General features: G+C 36.9%; 1 protein-coding gene across 1 annotated transcript; it reads left to right on the top strand.

Annotated features, from left to right (window-relative positions):
* Positions 1 to 3472: 3472 nt before the first annotated feature.
* Positions 3473 to 10760, top strand: cunh16orf87 (chromosome unknown C16orf87 homolog). The gene is made up of 4 exons (XM_022743033.1): positions 3473 to 3756; positions 7425 to 7521; positions 8343 to 8522; positions 9704 to 10760. The coding sequence occupies exons 1-4, from the start codon at positions 3691 to 3693 to the stop codon at positions 9820 to 9822; spliced, it is 462 nt and encodes a 153-aa protein (XP_022598754.1). The 5' UTR covers positions 3473 to 3690; the 3' UTR covers positions 9823 to 10760.
* Positions 10761 to 12064: the final 1304 nt, after the last annotated feature.

The following is a 12064-nucleotide window of genomic DNA, read 5'->3' as shown; positions in this document are numbered from 1 at the left end:
TTCATATACACTGATGGTGAATTCTATCATACTGAGGGAAGAAAATATACAAGAATGTAAATATAATGAGGAAATAAATGCAATATATTTCAAACATAAAAGACAGAATAAGATATATATTAAGTTCTTTTTCTTATTCACTGATTTATCTACTGTGGAAAGAAAATCAACCACAGCAGATATGATTCTGATCAGAAATAGACTCCAGCTTCTGAAAGAAGTAGACGCTGAGTGACATGAATGAATGAATCAATGAGGGAAATGGTGAAAGATAATGAAAGCTATACTCACCTTTCTTAACATACAGAAGGAATAATAGGTTTAAATAAACTTCAACACTAACTGTAGTAAAAACTCTTTTCTGTTCCTCTGGTGTTTGATTATGAAGATTGCTACATTTTACAGTTACTCAAGTGCATTTTGTTAGAAAAATCAACTCTTGAATACTCGAGTTATGCTATATATGTATGTTATGCTGTACTTCTATATACTGTATATAAATGTATATATTTATCCATATTTAGTGCACAGTTTTTTCTTCTTTGAAGCTTAAAGAGCTGTGGCCACACCCCCTAATAACAGCTGTACAATAATGAATGGAGCAGTGGTGAGAGATTCAGATGTCTCTCATCATTCAACTGAGTGTTAGTGCATCTGTGTCTGTATAACACAACTGACAGTTTCAACCACACTGTATGTATTAGACAATTTACATGTCACATGATAATACACTAATTAGCCTAAATGTGTCACCTGATAGTGTCTGTGAAATTCACAGATTTATTTATGTAAATTATAGTCTAATTTATGCTTATAAATGCATATAAACATGTCAAATGGTGGAATCAAAGAGTACATTCTGGCCAACCTGAAATTTGAAGCTCTATCTGTCTAACTGATCAGCAGACTGTAACCACCAGACTACAGCCCTCTAACACTGAAAGAATCCACTGAGCCAAACAAAGACATCAATACAGAAATAGAGAGTGTGAAAGCTGTGGACAATCGTGTAAAAACAAACACAGACCTGAGACAGAAACAGTATTGACTAATTATGAATTGTCATATTGTCATCTACTAATCATCTTACATGAGTCATTTGATATAATAACTTTTTAAAGCTCATGTTGGCTTCATATTTTGAATGTGTTCAAGTATTTGATCATTTTGACTGAACTATACCCAGCAGATTGAATTCATGTCCTTCCGACTGACTCTCAGATTTCTATTTCCATTCAGGTACAAAGAGAAAAGGTTGGTCAACATAATAGTAGTAGAGTAACATAATAAAATGGGAATCAGACTGAAAACAATCCTGTGTTAAACGCAGAGGTCTGTCAGTACTGGTGAAAGTCCAGCAATATTACTTTTGAAGACTTATTAGATGTAAAACTCTCCTGTCTGTCTATCTGAATAAAGGCAAAAATGACCAAAAAAATAACATTCTGCATTGACTGGTTATAGATAAGTCACAAATGTAGACAAACACAGTGTCCCTAAGCTAATATCACACTATAATTATAATCTTTTGTGTCTTTATTGAATGCAGCCATTAAACATTCACAGTGCTGTTGGAAAAAGTAAGTGAACCATTGAATTTAATAACTGGTTGAACCTCATTTGGCACCAATAACCTCAAACCAGCTCCTCCAGTAGCTGCTGATCAGACCTGCTCAAGGTTCAGAAGGAAGTTTGGACCACTCCTCCTACAGAGCTGCTTCAGCTCAGACAGATTCTCAGGATGTCTGGTGTGAATGACTCTCTTCAGGTCTACAGCATCTCTACTGCCTTGAGGTCTGGGCTCTGACTACATCACTCCAGAAGGTGGATTTTCCTTGTCTGAAGTTATTCTGTATCAAATTTACTTTGGTGTTTGGGGTCACTGTCCTGCTACATCACCCAATGTCTACTGAGCTCCAGCAGGCGAACAAATACCCTGATATTATCCAGTACCTTGATAAAATTCATTTTTCCATTGATGATGGCGAGCTTCGGAGGCACAGGGATGTTTTTTTTTTTTTTTTTTTTTTGGGGGGGGGGGGGGGGGGGCTGCAGCTTCCTCCATGGTGTCCATGGCCAGTCACCATGCTCCATGATCTGTGTGTGGTGGACTCATGAACAGAGATGTTGACCAGCTCCAATGATTCCTTTAAGCTTTCAGCTGTTACTCTGAGGTTCTTTGTTACTGATAATTCAACGTTGGGTCTTTGGAGTCATCTTAACTGGATGTCCACTTCAGGAGCAAAACTAAATCATCTCCATTTTTAGACAGTCTGTCTGACTGTGAACTGATGAACTAAACTCTAAAATTATTTGGAACCTTTCTTGCAGCTTCATTCAAATGAATTCTTGACCTGTCTTCTCAGAAGTTTTTATTGCAAGGCCTGGTTCACATCAGCAGATATTTCTTGTGAATGGCAAACTCAAGCTGTTCTAGTGTCAGAATAGCTCTGACCCACACCTCCATCTGGTTTCATTGATTGGACACCAGGTTTGATAACTGTTAGCTTTTGTTAATGTCATTAGCTGAGGGGTTCACATAGTTTTTCCAGCATAGACTGTGAATGTTTGAATGTTTCAGAATGGACAAGAACAATATGACGATTTGTGGGTTTTTAGTTCAAATAGATTGTGTTTGTTCATTATTGTAATTTGGATGAAGATCTGATCATATTTTAAGACAATTTTATACATAAATTGAGGTAATTCCAGAGGGTGCACTTACTTTTTTGCCACTGTATCTAATTATGATAAAGTAATCAAAAATATTGTTATATAGCTACATATACACAGTTTCGTAATGATGACACTGTATAATCAAAGAACGAACCGAGCAAACAGGTTACCTTCAGGGAACCTTCACTAATGGTTCCTTGAAGGTTACATTTTTTCACAAGGTAACATTTTTTGCAAACTTTAAAGAATACTTCAGGAACAGTAAGAAAACTGTAGCGCAGGGAACGTACACGAAAATTGTTTGCTGGGAGGTCATAAACAAAGTGAAAAAACGAAAAGTAAACGATAATATTGACAGAAAGGTTCAAGAGAATCTTGAGAAACATGGACTGGCCTAAAACAATATATGTAGCTAGCTGAAGGCCTATATAAGGAACACAGATAAAAAAGTATTTTATATGTGCAATGTACAGTTAGTGATTTATGAATCAAAATACTGTACATTTTTACTATTATAGTTATGGTAACAGCAAAAATATTTGTATGCCCTTAATTCTTTCCCTTTAAATTTCACCTTTGCAGCGTTGACAGTTTAATTTGCACAATCACTTCACCAATGGAATAAGAATAAGAATACGAATGCCACCAAGAACAAATACAATAGGGCTCCAGTTGGTATCTTGTTTCCCTAAAAATAAAATACTGTACTGAAAATCATAACAATTCTTCAACCAGAGTGAGTCTGCTATCTACCATTTTCCCAAGGAACTTGAAGGCAACCCGCCACCAGAACGACTCTCCGTGCGCATGCTCGCAGCTGTAGCATTAATAGTGTAACTGTAGTATGTATGTGCTTCTTAAAGGTTTGTTGTCATCTGGCTCTATCGGTTTGTGTGTATTGCGGGTACCGTTTACTTTAGTGTAGGTTGGAGCAGACCCGTGACCGTCCATGTGTAACAGAGAGAAGTTGTAGCTAACATACAAGTATCGGCGAGTCGCTGAAGGAGACGGACTATGTCGGCAAATAAAACAAAGAAAGTCAAAATGGCTACTAAATCTTGTCCCGAATGCGACCAACAGGTGAGAAAATACATTGTTCAAATTTGAACGTTGGTACTGTTTGCGTACGTTGTGTAGTTTGCGTGATTTTCGTGATGTTTATTGACGGTTGAACAGTCATGGCAGCCCTTAGGACGGAAATGGGGTTCAGCTGCAGCCCCACTGCACATGTTGTGTAAACGACCGTATCGTCAAACACTCAGAGGTTGAACAAGTTAGCTTCTGGTTTTCTATTGAGCCAAGAGAGCCTTCATGGTCTCTGAAATATGGAGCTAACTACACATAGGTCAGCAGTTATTAGCATAGATATTACCCATATTATTTTAGCAAATACTTTGGTTTTGTATTTTTTATATTTTGTTATTGTAGTTGTTTTACAGCTTGTGAATTTGCCCATATTTGATTAAAAAAATTCTGGATGGTATTTGGCTCGGTTTCTTTCCCATAGCTTACACTAGTCACTGTTATTGTAGGGATTTTTAAGCCCAAGCTGAATTACAGTACATCTACAGCTAATGCTCTGCTGTTATTTTCTAAATAAAATACCAGAAAGCATTTCACAGAGTCGCTGATAAATTCTTCGTGGTTTGCAGTTAATGCTACAGCAGTTTCTCTTTTAAAGGGGAAGCTAGGGGAAGCTTATTTCACACACAAGTTCTGGGAAGAACCACTGCACACCTGAAAGAAGTTGTGTCAGACTTTTTTATTTACTTCAGAGGGAGTGTAAAATCTGTAATTGCATCAGGTGAAGTCACCTGTGTGGGCTGAAGACTGCAAGTTTGATAATGAAAAAGTATGGGGTTGTTGTTATGTCATCAGTCTGCGGGAAGCCTAGATCTAACATGCTTTGTGACTCCCCCGCTCTTTCTACTCCAAACAATGTACAGCAGCAGTTTGATTCCTGATTAACAAAAAAGTTAAAACTATGGCTGCATGATATGCAAAAAAAAAAATTATATTGTACTTAATTTTTCAGAGTCACGATTTCAGTTGGAATGATCTTCTTTGCGTTTCATTTTCACTGATACAAATATAAAATGATGATGATGTGATGTTTGTTGCTCTTGTACCAAACAATCAGGTTTCCTTTATGTCTGGAGAACATGATTTGTAGGCTGGGTGTCTCTGTAGCACCACAGCACTTATGTTGCTAACAATGCACAAAAATGACACACATTTTATCGCAGTTCCTGCGATTTGGATATTGCACTTGGCTATGTTGCAATTTTGATTGTATTTCGATTAGTTGTGCAGCCCTCGTTGAAATAAAACATGTTAAACCAAAAACAGTTCAAAACTGTACACAAAATGGCTTCTGATTGCTACAAAAACTGCTACTACTAGTGCTCTGTAAATACAATGAACTGTTAGCAACAAACTATTTTTACAAACTGGCAGAAATATCAAACAAGTACAAAAGGATCTCACACAAGTTTATTAGAAACCACTAACAGAACTTTATACAAATGTTCTGTGCAAAATCAGAAAGCTATGACTCTACTTACAGATGTCACATGGTAATATTCATACATGCTGGCTGTAGTTGTTGGGAGTGTCAGAGGTGTAGAAGGGAAGGTCACTGTCAGCTGGGGTTTAAATGGAATCCCTCTTCAAATGAGTCGGTCATGTTGCTCATCACAGATACATGTTCACGCTGAGCAAAATAGGAGGAGAGAGATCTGTCAAGTTACACATCAAAGCAAAACTGACTTTAGGTCATAACATTGTAGAGTTAGAAAGAGGTGAGCTTGTCAGACCTTTACGGGCTGCTCCTTATCTCTGCTTGAGGCTCGCAGCTTGAGGCTACATTAGCTGCTATTAGTGCTGGGGCAGATTTGTGGTCTGACCAACGTGGACATCAAAAGTGTTTACACCTGCCTAAACTGGCAATCTGACATTCACACCCACTTCACGCAGTGAGAGAGGAGCCATGTTTGAACTCCTCTATGTAACTCTCTCTCTTTTCATTCTTGACACAAATATTAACGACACTTTTCATCTGAACTACCATGTGCAACACTATAAATCAAATTTTATGCTGTGACTGTTTTTTAAAGTGCATAGTATTCACAAGGACGAAGTGTTACAATTTATATTACATAACATGCATCTCTGGAAAGAAGTCTGGTGTGTAAATTTCATGAGGCCTTGAGTATGGGAAATTTCAGGAAGAATATAAAGAGCTTAGAAGAATGACCAGCTGCACACAACCACTGCAAGCAAAAGCAATTTCTTATTGTAAGAAATGTTTGTACAGTCAGTACAGTTTGTACAGAATAACTCAGCTGCAAAAGAATAAGTGTAAATCACTTCTATTTCAAATTTACTGAATATTACAACGATGACACAGGAGAGAAATATTAAATACTCTTGAGTCTTTAGTTTGTTTACTTAACTCCCTGCAGCAATTTCTTCATTTCAAAATCTATCTATGAGTCTTGAAACTTGTTTGAGTACAGTAAACATCAATCTGTTAGCTAAGTTGCATTTTTGTGACAATGTTAATAAAGTTGTAAGCACAAACTGATAACTAAAGTTTGTACTGCATAACATTATATTGAAAACATTTAAGCAGCCATGATGTTCAATACAATGTGAGACCAATCATAAAAAATCGTATTTTCCAAGAACCCTCACTTAACATAAATTCAATTATTGGCACACAGAGGGACTAATGCTGGAAATTCAAAACTATTCAGTCACTTGCCAAACAGGACCTTGTCATAAGGCTGGTTCCACAAAACCCCGCGCTGACCATTGTTTAATTATACAATGCACAATTATTTATATATAGAAACTACAGCATAGTGTAAGGTAATATAGGAAGGGTTCGGTAACTAAAACACCAGGTTAAGGTTTAGGAAAATTGATGATCATGGTTTAAAAAAATGGCAACAATTAATTATTGGTTTGAGACGGTAAATTCTGTGATAGCTGAACATGCTACATACCTCCTACCATCAGCCTAGGTGCTACACCCTTACTTTTTATCATAACTGATAAAGGTCAAACTTCCTCCTGATGTCCAAAGCTAGCACTGAATGTAGGCTTTGGACATTTGTAAATTTTTATACTGAAGAATAGTCCAACATTAAGATGGACGGCTTGAGATGGAGCGTCCCAATGTTATGGCTAGAGATTTCCCAATGATGGAAATGTGCATTCATGCCTTAAAGACCCCCATCCACTCCAAAAATAATTGTAACAGAAACTTCGTAACAGAATGAGGAGTAATACAACAGAAACTTGGCAGATTATGCAGATTTGTACAGATATTCTATTTCTATCACTTTTTCTGATGATCTGTTGTTTCCAAGACTATTGGAGTGTAAGTAAGTACTTTGGAAAACCACAGTATGCTATTAAAATCAGTCCTGTCCTTTACAGTCTAAATTCAGGAATTAGTCTAAGACATGGAACACACACTGTGAGACTCACCTAGACTACTTTGCAATTACATCTTTAAGTTTGATGACACCAGTTCAATTTGTATGTAAGATGTTTTATGATTTAACCGTCTCATAGTTCTGAAAACATTTATGCTCCTTTTATATGTGCTGTGTGATTCTATGAGCCGTTCTGTTGTAACATCCATGGGTCAAAGCTAACATTTCCATTCCCCCTTTCTAAAGTGGTAAGCCTTAACAGTAATCAAATCTCCTTTATGTTTCCTGTTTGTTCCTCTCTAGATTCCAGTTGCATGCAAGTCTTGCCCATGTGGTTATGTGTTTATTAGCAGAAAACTCCTGAATGCCAAGTTAAACGAGCGCTCTCCAGCCATAGCAGGTAAGGTTCAGCTTCCACAAAGCTTATCAATTATGTCTGAAAATTTAGTTTGACCCTGTGTTTGTTTGTTTCAGTCTTCTTAATGTGTGTGGATCTAAGCGATATTAATTAATGAAAAATGAATTCTTTATATCTTACAATGCTGTATTTTTTTTTCATTTCGTTATGTTGCAGCCTTAAGAGAAAATTGATTTTTGCTCATTTATTAAAAGGTGAAAACTGAAATATCAAATTGACATAAGTATTCAGACTCTTTGCTATCACATTTGATATTTAGCTCGGGTTCCTCCATTTCTCTCTATCATCTTTGAGATGTTTCTACACCTTGACTAAAATCCACCTATGGTAAATTCACTTGATTTGACATGATGTGTAAAGGCACACATCAATCTGTATAAGGTCTCACAATGCAGATCAAAGCAGAAACCATGAGGAGGAAGGAACTGCTGCAGAGCTCAGAGACAGGATTGTGTTGAGGCTCAGGAAACTTAAACCTCAAAAAACTACCTAGCTGTATCACACATCACAGCCTGATAACCAGAGCCATTTTGTGTTTACTTTATCCTTCAGTCCAATATTGGTATGTTTTTTACATTGATCAAATAAACATATTGATTTAAGACTTTTAATTTTGTGATTTAACAATAACCTCACAGCTGTATCCAGTTTTTATCTAACCAGCCACTCAGCGGTCAAAGAGCACAACACCAGACTTAGATGAATCTTTACACAAATCAGAGACGTCAGCCTGGAAACAGTCTGACACACAAATTATGGTATGATGATTCTGGTAATATGTTTTTATTATCTATGTTCTTTAGACAAGCTGGACTTTAAGCGGAGGAGGACGGAGCGCATTCGTAGAGAGAGGATTGACTCTCCTTTAACCAGTGACATGGAGAACAGGAGAAGGTCCCGGGCCAACAGCCAGTCAGATCCCATCCGGAGGGGGAGGGGCAGACCAAAGTCAGTGGGGCTGAAGAAACAGGAAGAGGAGAAAGGTATAATAAGTGATCATTTACAGCTGAATATTACAGGTGTGGAAGGTCTTCAATAAGAGACTTGTTTGAAAATGCATGAGAAACAACAGCTTCAGTTTGATTATCTGGTCTGAAATAAGTTAGCAAAACTTGCTAAAACTTGCTAACTTATTTCTCCTATTTTAAACTACAACCTGCTTTGTTTAGCTGTGATGAGATTATACCAGGTACCTGTGTCGTACAGGCTGGTAGAATCTCAGGGAGCTGGGAACCAGGAAGTGTCTGAGAGCAGCTTTATAGAGCCCATATTATTGATTTACAATGTAACCATAAACAATCATTGTGGTAACATCCCAGTCATCATTAATAAACATCCGATGGATAATCAATGATTAATTTATAGTGCTCATATTCAAGAAGACTTTCACAGTACTTCACACTTGAGGATAAAATTAATGGGGCATAATGGCTCAAATGTAAATAAAAAGTGATCAAATGCATCAATCATCAAGTTATAAAATCAAGCTTATAAACAGGGAGGGAAACTTGTCAACTTTCAGTGAAAGTTTTGAAACCAAAATAAATTGTGTCATTCATGTAGATCTAATGAGGGGTGGGGTTTGTTACAACTTTGGACTAATGCAAGATGGAAATCAATAGATTGACAATGACTGTTGACTAAATATTGAATTGATTGATTAACTGGGCATACTGGGCAATATGGAAACACATCTCTGTAAATAATCATCAAGTATTCAGCCAAGTGCACACACTGCACATTCTTCCTGTGTAAATAGCAGTCTATGATTTGGAAATTATGTATGTCTGGCCCCTGGTCCTTTTCCACTCTGGACAATCCTCTTGCTTGTATTACTCTTTATATTTCCCATCTTGTTACTGCAGTTCTCTTTGTTTTCTGTCTGAACATCCTGCTTCTGTAAAAGCCTTTCTCACATCCAGTTCAGTGTTCCACTCACAACTTGTCTTTACTTTCAACATGATCCCATTCACCTGTCTTTGCCTACACAAACCGTTCAACCTCCCCCTGTAATATAGATTAATTTACCCTTCAGCCCACAGTACAGTTCTGTGTCATACTTGTGAAATAAATTCAAATTGATTTTATCTTTATCAACATCAGTTAAATACAGTTTCGCCAAAATGGCTTTCCTGTGATTGATTGTGTTTTATTTTGTTCACAGAGAAACAAGAGAAGGAAGTGGATATTTATGCCAGTCTTTCCGATGAGAAGGCCTTTGTGTTTTCTGTGGCTTTGGCCGAGATCAACCGCAAGATCCTGGGTCAGAAACTAATCTTATAGACTAAAGCCTGAGTAAATGAGAAACCCAGCACAGAGGACCTATCATATGAAACTATCAAAGAGGACGACCAAAGAGAGCAGAACTGGCTGGACCTGAACTTTGACCTGGATGTGTTTCACCTGGACAATGATGAAGACAGTGAATTTTTTTAAAGGGATTAAAACCATATTGTCATCAGTTACGGCTATGTACAGTACACATTGTGTATTTAGTAGATACATTTATAGATGATGTCAGATTGGCTTATTTAAGATGAAAAGCTCAACTCGAGGCGATGTCCAGCTTTCCCAGAATTCAGGTGAATATTTTTGAGATTGTGAGGTACTGCTGATTCATGTTCAGTTTGATGGGCCACAGCATAATATCATATCTTTACATTATCTGATAATATTACAATATATATATATATATATATATATATATATATTTGTATGTATATGTATATATATATTTATACACACCCTAAATAAGACTAACCCTAACCATGACTGGGGTCAAATGTCCTTTTTTAAAATCATAATTTGTGATCAGAAGGTTCTGTTATTGAACAGTTATTTCAGATTCTGTGGACTCAAAAAAGTCGTCATCAACCAAACTTTTAACAGAATGAACCTTCATAGTTCAAACAAAGACTAACAATTGAATATTTTACCATTAAACAGAGTATATATATATATATGGAATGAAAACATTTGAGCCAATGAGCTTTTAGTGCAGGAAAAAAACAGCATGATTTCTAACTGCCAGGCTTTGTGTGGTTAAAACTGCTGATCTACTATAATTCTGTGCAAGCTTGGCTCATCTCAATCAAAGCTATTAATCATGTTTATTGAAAGGGATTGCTGGGGAGAGATTACCGGTGCTTCTTGTAAATCTGACATAGTTTCAGAGAATTCTGTTGCACAAAGCAGTTTTAAATAAACTGAGCTAAATTACAGTGACAGTTGAGTTTGGTGAGTTTCCTGGTTTAGTTTCGACTAATGGATGGATTTTGATCCACATGCTGTCTGGTTCTGTGGGTTAAAGCCAAGCAGCGGACATGGGGAACTGTGATGCGGTAGAGGAAGAAAAGCCCCACCTTCAATTAAAGCAACCTCTGGATGTGTTTTGGATTTTAAAATCCCAGCTAAGACAGAGCTGGACATGACTCATAAAATAATGGACAAAGATATGTTTTGGGATCACTAGAGTCCTCATGAGGACTTGTCCAGTGTTACCCAGACAGGAGAAGAAGTGGAACACAGATGCCCAGTACCGGCAAACAGGCCAGCCAACAAATGCACTACACCAATTTATGGACCGTCCAGTCATCTCCATAGGGTTTTTAAAAATGTCATTTTAAAAGAGCTTTGAACAGTTTAGACCAGGTATACCACACCACGTAGTCAGCAAAATGGAAGAATCAAAGACATAACTGCATGTCCCACATTTTCATCAACTTATTCCCAAAACAGAAACTTCTCAGTGGTGTTAAACCTCTGCAGCAGGAAACATTTTCACATTTAGTCCCTGAATGTATCACAGGTCATTTAGTTTCTTTCATGATTTTTGTTTTATTTGTAACATGTAAGCCGCAATTGTAACTTTTTTTGTTGAACACTTAAGTACTATGGTCAATATACACTAATTTGGAGATACTGTGGTCAATAAAGTTTTCTTCAAAATAAAAAATGGAGGTGTTGGCGTAATTTGGATTTTGACTGCTTCATTGAAAGTGAAGTGCTGTAGAGCAGAGTGTCCATCATAACCCTGGACACCTGAGAGGAGGCTGCAGCAGGTTGGTGGCTAGAGCTACTACCACTTCAAAGGTTAAAAAGTTGAGTTTTTGTTTATATTTACATCAAATTCATTTTTATGAAACGCTACTTTTGATGCAACACTATGAGAAGACCACAATGAGTTGGTTAGATTTCACATTAAGTGCCTGGAGCAGTTCCTCACCATTACACCAGTGAGAGACGGCTAATGGTTGCATCACTGGTGTGTTGAGTCACAGGGAATATACTGAAGGAGACTGTTGTCTGACATTTACATAATAAGGGTCGTCGTCACTATGTACAGAATGTCTCCTATGTGATAATGTACTTCTTTTTTTTTTTTTACTTTATTACCATGGATTTAGTAATTCACAACTATTATAGCATTGTAACATTAAATGCATAGAAACTATAATTGGTCATAAAATGTCATCTGATTATTTTTTTTTTATCTAAGTCATAAGTAGCTATATACAAATTTACT

This window comes from Seriola dumerili, unplaced genomic scaffold (genome assembly GCF_002260705.1).
Source record: "Seriola dumerili isolate Sdu_G_001 unplaced genomic scaffold, Sdu_1.0 BDQW01000003.1, whole genome shotgun sequence".
In the NCBI taxonomy this organism is placed as follows: Eukaryota; Metazoa; Chordata; class Actinopteri; order Carangiformes; family Carangidae; genus Seriola; species Seriola dumerili.
The sequence above is the reverse complement of the archived record's forward strand: the minus strand, read 5'-3'. Positions and strand labels throughout refer to the sequence as shown.

What these genes read in the sequence shown, in the direction of transcription:
- cunh16orf87 (XM_022743033.1), top strand. Translation starts at nt 3,691, where the DNA reads ATGTCGGCAAATAAAACAAAGAAAGTCAAAATGGCTACTAAATCTTGT. An exon ending in GTCCCGAATGCGACCAACAG is followed by an intron (nt 3,757 to 7,424) that starts GTGAGAAAATAC and finishes GTTCCTCTCTAG; the next exon opens with ATTCCAGTTGCATGCAAGTC. An exon ending in GCGCTCTCCAGCCATAGCAG is followed by an intron (nt 7,522 to 8,342) that starts GTAAGGTTCAGC and finishes TATGTTCTTTAG; the next exon opens with ACAAGCTGGACTTTAAGCGG.